Below are 14,986 nucleotides of genomic sequence, written 5' to 3'. Positions count from 1 at the left end.
TTGGTGGAACTGGATCAATTTTGTACAATTCTGTTTTCAACAAATGTGTAACTATTTGGACCTACTTGTTCATTCGGCAAACGTTGTACATGATTATATTTATTTCTTGTTTCATTTCTATCTAATTACTTCCTGTAGCTCAAATTAAACATCTCATTTTGCTCCCCAGAGCCTCCCTACGGGACTGTGAGCTGAGCATGCGCAGTCCGCCTGCCAGCCGGCGGTCGTTTGAGGAAGTTTGGATCAACTTCGTACCTGTTGGATGTTTTAATGTGAGCTGTGCTGCGGCTACAGGTGAGTGTGTGACGGCCTCGCGCTGCTCCGTGTCTCATGAACCTGATCAGACGTCAGATAATGTGTCTGCAGGTTAATCGATCATGTTTAACTGTGTGTTTGAGCCGCGTGCTGCTGATGAACGCGCGTTTTATCATCAGTGAATCAGCGCAGGTGTTGCTAAGATGCTAATTATAGCTTTTTACCTGTTAGCTAGCAGCTCGCCTCCGTGCTGCAGGTGTGTGTGTGTTAGTTAGCTGGTGTCAAACTCCGCTCAGTTACTCAATGTTCACTTAATTAACTTAATTAACGACTTCAGGTCACTTTTGTCGTTTTATCTATTGATTATCTTACTTATTAATCCGCTAATTAGCGTTAAATATCATGAACTGAAGCTGTGCGTGATGACGTCACGGTGCGCAGCCAAAAAACAAAATTTTTCAGAGTAGAGAAATAAAGTGCACAAATATCAGCATTAAAATACACGTAAAGTAATAAACTGTATTAATTATGGGATTATAGTTATTGATGCATTAATATTAACATCACTTTAATAATTACTTTAATTAACTGAAGCGTTTTATAGTGTCAATTAATGTCAGTTACATTTAAAATTGACTTCTAGGCCTCTATGAGGCACCTATCTTTACATTTTTCTATATGTGGCAGTATTCCTATAATAAATAGAGTTGTTATTTATTAGTAATAATAGTTTAAAGGAGCAGTCTGCAGTTTAGGAGAAGAAATGTTAATGAGCAGAGAAAGATCCTCATCTGCTGATAAACTAAATTAATAATCAAACTCTCTCTGTGTTCATGACTGAACAAACAAACTGACTTTAAAGAATGACACACTTGATGCTGTTTCACTGTGTTTACATGTGGCGGACCCTGCCACCTTTCTAGCTTCACTCTGTGTTCTGGAACCTTATTTTCCTCTGAGATCAGCTCGTTTATTCACTGATGGAGAAAAGTTTGTGTTATTATCTCATTAATATTGTAAATATTAGTAGTTTGAATATCTCCCAAATCTTCATACAGGGTTCCCACATCCTGGAACACCTGGAACACCTGGAGAACAGGTGACCAGTGTAGTCATAGAACTTTAGAGAAGAAGGAGGAAAAACTCTTGTTTTGTCCTGCAACATGATTTAAACTCATAGTGTACTGTGTAGTATTATAGAAACCAGTGAGTTGTTTGTTCTAAGAGACGTGTCTTATCTTACATCATCTCATCTGATATTGATTATTGATTTCTGGTTTCCTTCATGAACGACTGACTGATCAGAAATGACGTCGACATCAGAGCTGGAGCAGCTGGCAGAAATCGGTGAGTTAGAAATGAATAAAGAATCATTCATCATCAAAGAGTTTAAATCTGTCATAAAAACAAACCTTTATAACAACAGAAGAGACGTAAACACACTCAGACAGCCGTCACTGTAACACATGTGATCGTCCTCAGGAGAAGCAGATCATGTGATGATGTCACAGCACCAGAACCGGGTCACGCAGATCGATTCTGTCTGTTCGGTTGAAAATGCTGCTTTCAAACTCTGTTTGTTTTAATCTGGTGTCGATGGAGCAGGTTGAGATCAAAGAGAATGTATTCACAAACAAACAAACAAACGTCTGTGTGAAACTGTAAGATTCAGTGCGATGTAACTTGTGGTGCGTTTATGGGTCCAATGTGCTGAAACGGTGTCAGAGTGAAGAACAACTGTCGGATCAGATAGAGAGGCGAGTCACATCCGTCCTCAGAACCTCAGGAGAACTTCTACTGTAATAAACATGTTCAGCAGTGAAGGAGACACGTGAATGTTGGATCCTGTTTGAATTGTGTCGTGTTGTTAATTCACAAACATCAAATCTGTGATTCTGTGATGTTCCTCGTTAATAAAATCTCAGTTTGTTGTAATCAACGTCAAACCTGATGTAGTTTAGTGTTAAAGTTCAGTGAACCACATCGTCTCATCCACACAGCACCAGAACCAGCATGGAGCCGACTGGGTCAGAAAAGATCAAAGATCTGATCAGATAAGGTCACATGGTCGACGGGAAGGGGCGGGGCTTCTGCTCTCTGATGTTGTGCTCAGATAAAACAAACTTTGACACGGTGAAGTGGTTTCTGAAGTTTTTATCAACTCAAAATGATTCAGGAACAGTGAGTATGACCCAAAGACTGAGCCGGGCTGAAACCTGTGAGCTCAGAGGAAAGTTGTGGAAATAATCTGAACTTTGAGCCGTTTAAACTTCTAATCATCACTTTCATTTCTACAGCCCATCTTTCATTCTGAGCTCACGACTCAGAAACTACTGTGTTCATGTTTGTTTGAATAGAGACTGTTGTTCTGGTTCTGTTGTTCTGGTTCTGTTCAGGAGCATCATGTGGAGTAAACTGGAACACTTTGCTGCAGTTGTCCAGTTTGTGCTCTCTCTCTGTGAGTTTCCCTCTGAGCAGATCATTTCCTGTCTGTTATCAGAGCCGCGCTGTGTTTATAGAAAGCTTCCCTCGCTGCTGCAGGATAAACATGATGGAGGTAGTTTCCACCCAGGCCTCCGGCTCGCCTCTGGTCATCAGTATTTTAGGAACAGAACAGATAAGGACTTAATTTAGAGGCAGTGAGGAGGAAGAGAGTGTGACTGAGCTTCACTGTCAGCAGGTTCAGATTTAAGGCTGCTCTCTTTTGTCTAAACTTTATTAAACTTCATTCTCTCACCAGAAGCATGAAACTGCTTCTTTTGTCTTTGTGACAGAGCTTGAGAAGGAGAACGAGGAGGAAGAGGAGGATCAGAGTGTCACAGACGCTCCGTCACTTCCTCCCAGCAGCACCGTCAGTCCTGACCCGTCTCACCCGTATTATGACGTGGCTCGACACGGCATCATCCAGGTCTGCGGTCAGTAGTCTCAACGTCTTTCTCACTTTGAATAGAAATCCAGTCCCTTCTGGCTTCTGGTTCTGGTTCTGTGGCTCATTCCCTGTCTGGGTCAGTCTCAGCTGCTTTCATCTAACCTCACCTGTCTGCTCTCCAGGTGACGACAACTACGGCAGGAAGTTGATCATCTTCAGCAGCTGCTGTCTGCCGCCGTCACACCAGCTCAACCACCGACGGCTGCTGGAGTACGTTCACACTCGACCCTGTTCAGACAGCAGAACCTGCAGTCAGAGAGCTCACGAGTCCGATGTGTTCCGTCTGCAGGTACCTGAAGTTCACGCTGGACCAGTACGTGGAGATGGACTACATCCTGGTGTACTTCCATCACGGCCTGAGGAGCAGCAACAAGCCGTCCGTCAAGTGGCTGCGAGAAGCTTACAGCGAGTTCGACAGGAAGTACGACACCACTGCTACTCTATTACTTTATTTACTGAAGTACAGTACTTACAGGTGTGTGTGTGTGTGTGTGTGTGTGTGTGTGTGTGTGTGTGTGTGTTCCAGGTACAAGAAGAACCTGAAGACTCTGTACGTCGTCCATCCGACAAACTTCATCAGAATCTTGTGGAACATCTTCAAACCTCTGATCAGGTACAGACTCACCTGTCACACCCACCTGTCACACTCACCTGTCACACTCACCTGTCACACCCACCTGTCACACTCACCTGTCACACTCACCTGTCACACTCACCTGTCACACCCACCTGTCACACTCACCTGTCACACCCACCTGCTGGTACGGAAGCCCAGAGGGGTTTTTTTCTGGTGATTCATTTTCTAAATTATTTTCCGTCTTGTGTTTATGACGAGAACTGAAGGACAAAAACACTCAGCCTGGAGGATTTATTTTTTATTATTATTTTTTTTACTTCATTTGTGAAACCGGGAAAAAACTAAGTCAGGAGGATTTTTTTCTCAGCCGGTTTCATTCGTGAAACACAGAATCTTACCTGTGGGAAAAACATAATTCTAACAGGTATCGAACATAAAAACAAAGAACTGAATGGATCACCAGAAACGTCCTCACTGGCCCCTCGGGGCTTCCGTATGTTCGAGCTCAGACCGCCACAGTAAAAGTACTTCCTGTTTCCTCTCAGTCACAAGTTTGGGAAGAAGCTGACGTACGTGAACTACCTGGCCGAGCTGAGAGATCACCTGAACTACGAGCAGCTCGTCGTCCCTCCGGACGTCCTCAGGTGTGACCTCTGCTCTCACAGGTAACGCCTCACACAGGAAGTCATCGGCTGACGTTTGTGGTCGTCTCTCACAGACACGACGAGAAGCTGCGAGCGGCTCAGAGAGGCGGAGCTCCTCCCGCGGTGAAGACCCCCCCACCCCGACCCCCCCTGCCCACGCAGCAGTTTGGAGTCAGTCTGCAGTAGTGAGTGTTCACGACGCACCAAACTCCACTCAGATTATCATCGATTCTAGAGTTCATCAGACTGAAGCTGTTTGTTTGACAGCATCAGAGAGAAGAACAGAGAAGCCGTCATTCCTCCGGTCGTCCGTCAGACCGTCGCCTACCTGAAGGAGAAAGGTGAGCAGCAGCCGGATCCAATGTTCTGATCATTAACACACACAAGAACACCGATAACAGATCAATTCAATCACAGAAGGAGGTTTATTATAGAAATAAGGAAATGACTCAGTTAGTTAATTAATGTCATTAAATGCACCAAAAACAAAATGTGACATTAATTTATTTTCTGCATTATTTTGGCTCTTTATTCATTTATCTTTGTATTAATTCAATAAGTTCTTACCCTCACATGTAATTTATCAATTGTATTGATTGATTTTTAAATTGATTTATTCATGTATTTATTTTGTTCTTTTCGTTTTGTATTTTTTCTTTAAATCATAAAAAACTAATGGTGAGATTGATACAAAGGTAAATAAATTAAAACAGTCACATTTTATAAATAAATGACTGTGTGTGTGTGTGTGTGTGTGTGTGTGTGTGTGTGTGTGTGTCAGGTCTGAGGACTGAGGGGATCTTCAGACGGTCGGCTCGTGTTCAGCTCATCAAAGACGTTCAGAAACTCTACAACCTGGGTGAGTGTGTGTGTGTGTGTGTGTGTGTGTGTGTGTGTGTGTGTGTGTGTGTGTGTGTGTGTGTGACTACAGGTGGTGGTACACACCTGCACAGGTATGTCTCAGGTTGAAGGTTCAGATTGTTGTCAGTGTTTCAGAGTCACTGAGCTCGTTCACTAATGATCCGATCATGATCTCATTCATGAAGTGACAGATTATTGATCATGTTAGCAGCATTATGCTTAATTCTTCTGTTGATGGATTATATTGATTCGGTATCATTGGCCAGGTATCGGCCTCGGTGTTACAGAACATAATGCAGAAAAGATGTTTGATTTCTCATTATTAGATGTCATGATGTCCATATTGTTTATTGTTAAACTGCTTCTGTTACATGTCGTACGTGTGAGGGATCTGAAATGTGTGTGTATGTAATTACTGTGTTCATATAAAGAATTTCAGCAGATGTTTTAATATTTCCAACATCAGTCCGACTCACTGATGACTGGACAGATAACTTCAGCTTCAGTCACTACACAGGTTTTCAGTGGACTGCTCCTTTAATGATGAAGCGACGATAATAAAACATGAGAAATCACCTTTTTAAATCTCCTCACTGTGTTTGTGTTGATGTCGGCGTGTCAATAAAGATTTGTCTCATTTGAACGTGTGCAGGTAAACCGGTGGACTTCGATCAGTACGCTGACGTCCACGTTCCCGCTGTGATCCTGAAGACGTTCCTCAGAGAACTTCCTGAACCTCTGCTCACCTTCAGAGTGTACAGCGCCGTGCAGGACATCCTCAGTGAGTACATGAAGCTCCATGAAGCTCCACCACGCCACGGAGGAAACACTGTCATTCAGCTTCTGACGAGACGTGATGTCACAGATCTGTAGAATAAAGTGGTCTGTGTGTGTGTGTGTGTGTGAGCCGGCTGTGTTTGCTGTCCGTCAGGTGTGGAGAGCAGTCTGAGGGTCAGCAGGTGTAAACAGATCGTGGAAAGTCTTCCTGAACATCATTTCATCGTCACCAAGTTCCTGCTGTGTTTCCTCCACACGGTGCGTCACGTCGTCTCAGCACTCTTCACTGTTTCTGATATTTTCTAAACCTGGTTCACAAAACGTCTCGTGTTCCTGAACGTTCATCACACCTGAGCTGGATTTAGTTTATGTGAGTTTGTCAAACATCAGCACAGTGGAAACACTGGAGATAATAAGAAATCTGATAATAATGAACTTTATTCATGCAGCGCCTTTTCAAAAACAGAGTTTACAAAGTTCTTTAACTATCGAGCAAAAACAGGAAACTCAAGACGACGATGTTACAAAATAAACACGAGTAAAAACACAAAAGTAATAAAAGCTATAAAACAGGTGAAACTACAAAAATTGAAATAAATAAAACAATTTAATAAAAGGAAGATAATATGACATCACATCAGAGGAATCAGGAACATAAATGGACAAAGAGCAGTGAAAGAAATTAAATATGAAACTTCTGATTTCATGATTAACGTTCTCCGACATGAAACATGAAACATGTTGTTCATCATGTTCAGACAGACGACAAACTCAAACATCAGCTTGTTTTTAATCCAGTGTTAATTTCATTAACTGAAACTACAGAAAATGTTGGTCAGCGATCTTTTTTTAAGTGACGATGACGAGCTAAAAAACTGATCTCACATCATAAAAACTGAGATGAAATGTATGTTCTGTTCTCAGTGAGGAGAAACGAGACTGAAATGTTTTGAGTTGTTGTCGACTAAAACTATGAAGGAATAAAAACCCCAGAAGCCACCAGATGAGATCTAATCACTGATACAGTTATTGATCCTGCTGCTGATGAGTCTCTGTGTCGTCTTCAGGTGTCTCAGGAGAGCATCGTGAACAAGATGAGTCCGTCTAACCTGGCCTGCGTGTTCGGGGTGAACCTGGTCTGGCCTCGACACGGCTCCATCTCTCTGAGCGCCCTGATGCCCATCAACGTCTTCACCGAGATCCTCATCGAACACTTCCACACCGTGTTCGGCTCCCGCGGCCCAGCTGCACAGGTAACACCCTGACGCACCTGCTCGTCCTCTGGACTCCACCGCAGCGCCGCCAGTCTTCTGTGGATGTGTTTCGTCTGAGTCGTAAAGACGTTAAAGACATCATCTATGAGTCGGATCTTCGCGACACCAACAGAACACATCCTGCTCCAGGTGGAGCAGGATGTGTTCTGTTGGTGTCGCGAAGATCCGACTTGTTTCTGATTGTTTCTCACAGGTCAGTATTCAATAAACGGTTTATAACGCGGCTGTAAACAGATCTGAGGGTTTGTTTATCCGTCAACAGCTACGACAGGTGATGAATAAAGAGAATAAAACTGTTGTAATAATAAAAAATAGACGTTTATTATAATTCCTGACAAACACTAAACTCTTAAAATGTCTGTCAGTCTGTTATAAACCATTTATTACATTAAAACTCATGAATGTAAATCTGAAGTGTTTTTATCTGAGTGATGTCATCATGCTGCAGTCAGACTGTACGGAGGCCTGATGACGCCAACACTATTAATAACATGAACAAAACATTGTTACAATACATTAATAAATCAATCAATAGGTCGTTAATGCACCAGAAATTATTTTAAAAATAAATGTATCAGTTAATTAAATTATAAGATGTGACGAGTGAGTTCTGTTCTGTTTGTACGTTTTATTTTATTTGCTAATTTTCACATTTGTTTGAACATTTTGATTAATTTAGTTATTAAATGTATTTCTGTGTTATTTTTTAAAACACAAAATGAAACAATACAGAAATAAATAAAAAAAAAACATTTTAATAATAATAAATACAAGTTAAAAAGGGAATTCATGTAAATAAAGTTAATTAAAACAATTATCGCTTTGTCACATTTGATAAATTAATTAATGTGTATGTTTATTTTTTAATATAACTTTTGTTGTTTTAATATCAGGTGTTTGTATCTATTGAGTGATTTATTGATTGGTTTGGCAGCTCCGGGCCTCCATAACTCTGTGTGTTCACCAGTTTTTATATTTTGTATATTTTCTCACTGCTGCAACATTTTTATTTAAATTCTGACTAAATCACTTAATGTTTTATTAATACTGACAGATTTAAAAGACGTGTTGCTGTTTGAATGTTACAGAGAAAAAAGTTTTATATTGTTGATCTGATACAAAATGTAACGAGTTAGAAATCAATAAAAGTTTATTTTATACATTTAACTTAAACTTAACTTGTTTTTTTATTATTATTATGATCAGAACATTTTAAAATAATCCAAAACAAAAATGATTTTCTGATTTCACTTTTTTTGGATTTCAGACGTTTAACGAGGTCGAAGAATAAAACAATAAATATTTTTTAAAGTAAATGTTTTATTTTTATCACAACTCCAGTAAAAGTAAAAATGTTAAAATATTACTTTGGTAGAAGTGACTCATGAATGTTACTTGAGTAATCGAGTAAATACTTAATTATGAATTAACGGTATCAAACATTCTGATTATAAATACATTTTAAAAAAGTGACACTTTGGCTCTGATACTGTAATGATAATGTAATCTGTAAAGTAACTTGTAACTAAAGTTATCAGATAAATGTAGTGCAGTGGAAGTACCTCCAGAGTTGTACTGAGGAACAGTAGCTGAGTAAATGTACTTAGTTACATTCCATCAGTGAATACAGTTTGTAATCTGCAAAGTAACTGAAGTAATAAAATAAATGTAATGGAGTAAAAAGTACAATATTTGCCTCCAAACTATAAAGTAACAGTAAATGGAAATACTCCAGTAAAGTTCAAGTCCCTTAAGGTTGTATGTAAGTACAGTACTCGAGTAAATGTACTTAGTTACATTAAATCTCTGACTACAGTTCCCATGATGCAACACCACTGAATACAGCATGTACTCTTTAAAGTAACTAACTCATCAAATAAATGTAATGGAGTAATAAGAGGAGATAAAATGTAGTGGAGTAGAAGTATACTGTGGCAGAAAGTGTACATACACAAAGAAGTACTTATAAGTTGTACTCGAGTAAATATACTTAGTTACATTCCATGAGTGGCTGCAGCAGGTAATCTTTAAAGTAACTAACTTAACTAAAGTAAATGTACAGGTTCAATATTTGCCTCTAAGTGTAAATGAGAGGCAGCAGAACATGTTAAATACCCACGTTCAGTACAAGTAGTTGAGTAAATGTACTCGGATACATTCCGTCGGGCTCTGAGGAGGAAGCAGACGCGGGACTCGCACTCTGTTCTTGATTTTGTTTATTAATGATTCCATTTTTCGTAAGAACTCGGTACAAAAAAGTGAGACTACTCTTGAATCATGTTACCAACTTTTCCATCGATCAACTTTTTTAATGCATCATAAAGAAGAAAAAACTACATTGGCATATTTAAGACAAACACTTTCCTATACACACTATCCACTGGACAGCCCCCTTATTAATGACAAAGAAAAGAACTTCTACTTCAAACAGCCAACACACATTTTCATTTCGTCTAAACGTGTCGTCGCCTCCTCGCCGCAAAATAAAACATCGAACGTCGCAAGCTAGAAGTCAGAATGCAGAACCGGCAAACCATAGAAAACCCAAATGTTCTCTTCTCTGTTTTTTTTTGCTCCTTGATAAAAGAATATAAAAATGTTCTTTTTTTTCTTCTTATTTGTTCAAATGTTGTGTCGTGTATTAAAATAGATCTGTTTAAGCACTGCACAGTTTCTCCCGGAGAAGATCTCTAGAAACGGATGAAGAGGATTTCGGGGGGAGGGTTTCTGTTCGGACGGCGCTGATACGGTTTCCGTCCGTCCGGGCGGCTCGCGGCGAGGACGGGATATGCATCACGTGGCTCGTTCTCCACTCGGATCATGATTTATTCGTTTTAAAAGGCAAGTCGGGTAAATGTGAACGCATATCTGCTGTTTGTGTTGCAGAGCCTGGAGAGCGTCGCTGCTGTCGGCAGTCTGTTTATATTCTGCTGCAGACAAACACTTTATATCACCGGAGAGCAGAAGAAATACATACAGAATACACCTTTAAATCCACCAAAAACATCTGAAAATACATGTAATTAACTCTGAATGTGACATAAATCTACTTATTTTATTTTACTTATTTACCTTTCTATCAAAAACACAATTTATTTTAACTTTCCCATTAAATGTTTTTTTTGTATTTTGCAAGTTTAATAAATGAGTAGATTTAAGCATTAATTACATTTTGCTGCTGTAGTTACACGACTGAATTATTCAGGGATATTTTTCATGTTTCACTTTGTTTATTTTGTGACGATCAGAATTTTTATTTTGAGTTTGGTGAATATTTTTGTTCCCGTTCGACAGATTAATTTATTTATTCATGTGTTATTGCTGCAAAGAGGAAATAAAAATGGATTTAAATTTATGTCACATCTGATGAACTAATAGTTTTGGTACATTTAAAGGCATATTTACTCATTTATTGACTATTTTTTTAAGTGAATTACTTGATATTAATTGAGCAGACGTCCTCCTGCGACACCGACCGGCTCTGAACTCTGATAAAGCGCATTATTCATTAGAAGTATATATTAAATATATCGTGTGCAGCAGTGACGCCACTTTGTCAGTTTACTGTTAATAATGACTTCTTCTCTCAGTCTCATTATAGTGAAGTTATTTTCCTTTACACTCGATTCAGACATTATTTTGTTCCTTGATATAAACGTTCTCGTCTCGTCGACGGGTCACTTTTGTTCTGCAGCCGCTGACACACAGATATATTAGAGTTTTGTGCCGTACAGACGATGAACGTCTCTTCAGTATCTGAGACACGTGAGAGAGCGAACGCAGGCGACCTGGATATGATTCAAACTAAAATAACTCCGCCTCCTCTCTCTTCTCCCCGGACAGACTCCCTCGTGTTTCTCTTCTGATAAAAGGCATTTTCCTCTCTGGATTATTTGTTCATGTTTGTGCATCAGCAGGTGGCAGAGAGCTGCACCGCCACTGTGTGGTGATGATCAGAAATAACAAATGGACTAAATCTAAAGTTGTAACACTTAAACTGAACCTTTCTGGACCAGCAGGAAGACTAGTGAGACAAAAGGGACCGAGCAGGACCAGACGGCGCCCTCCTGGTTTTCTCTCTCCGGGTTTTGCTTTCCTGACTTTAAACCGGGAGGACGCCGTCCGCGCCCCGCGGGTCCGCCGACAGTCAAAGCGTGTCGTTGCAGTTTGACAGCCGTCCCGTTTCTGATTGACTGGTGTCTATAAAATGACGCAACAAAGACGAAAACCCTGGATTTGAAAGGATTTGTACTTGAGGCAGTGTTCATCTGTCAGACTAACAGGCTCGTCACTGTTAAAACGTTCATAAAACACGAGAGTAAAAAAAGCTCCAAAAGCGAAAATATAAAATAGGCAGGGAGAAAAAAAAAAAGCGCTATAGACATTATTGAGAGATGATCCCAGTACAAAAACAAAGAAAAGTTTTTGGCATATTTTCGATACTGGTTGAAGAGGAACAGGGACTGAACGGACGCATCACACATCGACTGACGTGTTGTGTTTGAGTGCAGCGGTGAACAAACACTTCGCTCCCGTCTGCAGATTCAGCCAACCGTCTGATCAGCTGGAACACAAACGAGAACGTCGACTTCGTTCTCTTTGAGATGCAGAAACACAAACACTGAAGTCCTTCACATGAAACTGCAGCCACTGTACGGCTCTCCTCAAACACCAGACTCCATTGAAAAAAGCAGTAATTTTACTTCATAGAACAGCAGAGTGTTTCATCCACTGCCGCCTCGAATGTCTGTGTGTTTGTGTTATTGTGTGACGATCTGAACTAAGACTTTACAACACTGGAGTCGCACAACAACACAAACAGACTCACTAATCGAGGCGGCGGTAGATCAAACACTCTGCTGCTCTACAAGGTAAAATTACTGCTTTTTTCAAAGGAGTCTGGTGGCTTCAGAGGAAGTGCTGTAATGGCTTCATTTTCCTGTTTTCATCAGAAATGGTCTTCTATCATCTCTGCAAAGCCACCAGACTCCTCTGAAAAAAGCATGAATTTTACACCTGAGTCTGAACTCTGCTGCCTCCATGTGTTAGTTACTTTGTGTTGCTGTGTGACTTCAGTGAATCTGAACTAATATTTTAAAATACTGAAGTCACACAACAACACAAACTCACTGACAGACTGAAGCTGCAGTGGAGCAGAAGCTCTGGTGTTCTGCAGGATAAAATTCATGTTTTTTTAAAGGGAGTCTGGTGACTGCAGAGACGAAAAGATCACGGCTGGAGTTTCTGTTCACAACGAGCAGCTGAAGGCGTCGTGACGAGGTGGAAACACTCTGAACGAAGCGAACACGTCAGGTGTCGTACGTGTTCGTGCAGCTCGTCTGAACAGTCGCGTTCTCGTTTGTGTTGCTGTGAACAGAAGCAATCAGCTGACTGTCGGGACTCCTCTCGCTCTCAGATGTGTGACTTCAGTAAAAAACCAAAAAGAAACCTGCGATGATGATAATAATCATAATAATAATACAACATATGTACAGTGATCCCCTTGAATACTCCAAACTTACATTTATCAACAGGCATCAGCATGAAAATACTAAAATCTCCACTAGAAATGCTAATTTCTGTAGTTTTATCTTAAATACTTTTTTCTTTGACTTTAACTCTATTAATACTGAAAAAAAGTTATTCTCTGTTTTTGTTTGAAGGCTCGTATGCGTTTACATACACGATGAAAACATTTTCCTGAATTATTATGGCAAAAACATTGTTCATAGGAGAATGAGAACAAACATCTACTCAGATATATCATCGCTGTACAGTCCGTCTCTCGGCGACGCTCCGTGTCTCACTACCACTAACTCTACTGTTCTCTCTCGCTATACGCAGAACAATTATTATACCTGTGTTTAAAAAAGGGAAATATCTTTTGGACCGCGCGCAGAAACTCCTGTCGAGTCTCTGCGGCAGCTGTCGTCTAACTTTTTGTAATAAATACATTAAGGCCAAGAACGTTAATAAATAGAAAAGAACTTAAAAAAAGAAATCTCGTAAGCACTGTAGGTGTTGGGTTTTAAAAAATACTTGAATCGAGTGGAGGATAGAGGCTCTGCTTCTCCGTCTGGTGGAGAAATCGTGGTTAGATATTATTCAGACAAAAAGAAATCATCACCGCCCTGGACGGCTAGTTGTCGGCGTCATCCTGGCTGTGGGCGTGGCTCTTCTGCAGGGGCGTGGCCGAGGGGCCCGGGATGGCGGCGGTGGCGGCTGCGATGGCGGCGCTGGTGGGTTTGATCCAGGACTGGGAGAGCAGGGAGGCGGTCATGGTGACCTGGATGAGCTGGTCGCGTTGAATCAGCCTGATGAGAGCTTTGAGGCGCTCGAGCGACGCCTGAGTGTCTCTCTGCTGCCCCAGCAGCCGCTCCCTCAGGTCCATACATTGCTGCACACACAGGAAACACAGCGAGCCGTCAACTTCCTGTCAGCGGCGTGACGCCAAAACTCATCCTTAAAATCCAGGCATGGATCTGTGTGTGTGTGTGTGTGTGTGCGCGTACCTGCAGTGTGTTGTTGATCTTCTTCTCTTGTTCTTCCAGGTGAGCGCACTCGTTCTTCAGCTCGTTGTTTCGTCTCAGCAGCCGTCGCTTCTCCTCCTGCCTCACTGCTCACACACACACACACAGACAGTTAGCACATGTATGGACGTCATGGTAACACACACACACACACACACACACACACACACAGTTAGCACATGTATGGACGTCATGGTAACACACACATACACACACACACACACACAGTCAGCACATGTATGGACGTCATGGTAACACACACACACTGATGAAGACATCAGCTGGTTCTCACCTGTCTTGTGTGTGACGTAGGACTGAACGAAGTTCTGTGGCCACGACAGGTTTTCTTTGTTCAGCACCTGCAGGTCAGAAACAAACAGTCAGTCAGTGAAACTAAGACGGGTCGCTGAGTCGGACCGTCCCGACCGTCGGCGCTGGACGTCATACCTTCTTCTGGCACTTGGGGCAGTACCAGGGTCCTCTGGGGGGGGTTTTGAGAGGCGGGTGGAGGCAGTTGGGGTGGAAGGCTCTGGGGCAGTTATGGCAGGGCTGCAGCTCTCCATCCTCCTTACAGACGGCACAGTGCTCGTCATGCTCCAAGTCCTCCTGCAACAACAGGACAGCAGCGTCACTAAAGGGACACGTCACTGTTTCTGTCCTCTAACTGAGGACTAAACTCTGCTGGGTGGAGTCAGGACGGAGCTGCTGTGTGTTTGAGGGATTTTAACTTTTTCAACAAGTTGTGAACAAATGAGACTAAATCATCTTTGAACCCTCAGACGGGTCGGACAGGTGTAACACAGGTGTGACATCATCAGTCATGTGACCTACCTTCCAGCAGAAATCCTCAGTGTCTAGCATGTGAATGGAAGCAGAGCAGAGGTTAGTGGCAGCACACACACACACACACAGGGAGGTGAATCAGTCAGGATGTGGTTAGCTTAGCTTAGCATGGACAAACTGGACAAACACATCCTGCTTGGTTTTTGAACGACTCCACATGTTGAACATGAAGATGTTTTTGATTCATGATGTGAGGATTAATAAACAGGAAATAACATCAAATCTGTCAACGGTTCATCTGCTTCATTTTCTAAAACTGTGAACTGTTCCTTTAATAGAGTCTCTGAGGAGCAGGA

The 14,986-nt window shown here is 41.5% G+C and overlaps 3 protein-coding genes across 5 annotated transcripts in view; 2 read left to right on the top strand and 1 right to left on the bottom strand.

Annotated features, from left to right (window-relative positions):
• The window catches only part of LOC115595755 (NACHT, LRR and PYD domains-containing protein 14-like), a 965,684-nt gene that overhangs the window by 358,525 nt on the left and 592,173 nt on the right, over positions 1 to 14,986 (top strand).
• LOC115595785 (rho GTPase-activating protein 8) lies at positions 178 to 8,059 on the top strand. 3 transcript variants are annotated; one of them, XM_030440607.1, is made up of 15 exons: positions 212 to 294; positions 1,314 to 1,354; positions 1,561 to 1,602; positions 3,030 to 3,170; positions 3,307 to 3,394; positions 3,474 to 3,605; positions 3,711 to 3,797; positions 4,307 to 4,405; positions 4,480 to 4,590; positions 4,673 to 4,746; positions 5,187 to 5,264; positions 5,919 to 6,047; positions 6,174 to 6,301; positions 7,111 to 7,350; positions 7,441 to 8,059. In XM_030440607.1, exons 3-14 carry the CDS (start codon positions 1,563 to 1,565, stop codon positions 7,306 to 7,308), a joined length of 1,305 nt encoding a protein of 434 aa, XP_030296467.1. In that variant the 5' UTR covers positions 212 to 294; positions 1,314 to 1,354; positions 1,561 to 1,562; the 3' UTR covers positions 7,309 to 7,350; positions 7,441 to 8,059. The 3 variants fall into 3 exon arrangements, with proteins under 3 accessions (XP_030296466.1, XP_030296465.1, XP_030296467.1); XM_030440606.1 differs by lacking the exon at positions 1,314 to 1,354 and having other exon boundaries at positions 178 to 294; positions 6,198 to 6,301; XM_030440605.1 differs by lacking the exon at positions 1,314 to 1,354 and having other exon boundaries at positions 178 to 294.
• Positions 9,517 to 14,980, bottom strand: phf21b (PHD finger protein 21B). Its single transcript, XM_030440644.1, has 5 exons — positions 14,679 to 14,980; positions 14,295 to 14,453; positions 14,140 to 14,206; positions 13,830 to 13,933; positions 9,517 to 13,714 (listed from the first exon to the last, which is right to left on the bottom strand). Exons 1-5 carry the CDS (start codon positions 14,706 to 14,708, stop codon positions 13,457 to 13,459), a joined length of 618 nt encoding a protein of 205 aa, XP_030296504.1. The 5' UTR covers positions 14,709 to 14,980; the 3' UTR covers positions 9,517 to 13,456.

The sequence above is a fragment of the Sparus aurata genome, chromosome 14 (genome assembly GCF_900880675.1).
Source record: "Sparus aurata chromosome 14, fSpaAur1.1, whole genome shotgun sequence".
Classification (NCBI taxonomy): Eukaryota; Metazoa; Chordata; class Actinopteri; order Spariformes; family Sparidae; genus Sparus; species Sparus aurata.
The sequence above is the reverse complement of the archived record's forward strand: the minus strand, read 5'-3'. Positions and strand labels throughout refer to the sequence as shown.

Coding starts and splice junctions, on each gene's coding strand:
- LOC115595785 (XM_030440605.1), top strand. CDS start 198: ATGCGCAGTCCGCCTGCCAGCCGGCGGTCGTTTGAGGAAGTTTGGATC. Junction 295..1,560: donor GAGCTGTGCTGCGGCTACAG/GTGAGTGTGTGA, acceptor CTGACTGATCAG/AAATGACGTCGACATCAGAG. Junction 5,265..5,918: donor TCAGAAACTCTACAACCTGG/GTGAGTGTGTGT, acceptor GAACGTGTGCAG/GTAAACCGGTGGACTTCGAT.
- phf21b (XM_030440644.1), bottom strand. CDS start 14,708: ATGCTAGACACTGAGGATTTCTGCTGGAAG. Junction 14,207..14,294: donor GCCCCAAGTGCCAGAAGAAG/GTATGACGTCCA, acceptor TCTGACCTGCAG/GTGCTGAACAAAGAAAACCT. Junction 13,934..14,139: donor CTACGTCACACACAAGACAG/GTGAGAACCAGC, acceptor GTGTGTGAGCAG/TGAGGCAGGAGGAGAAGCGA.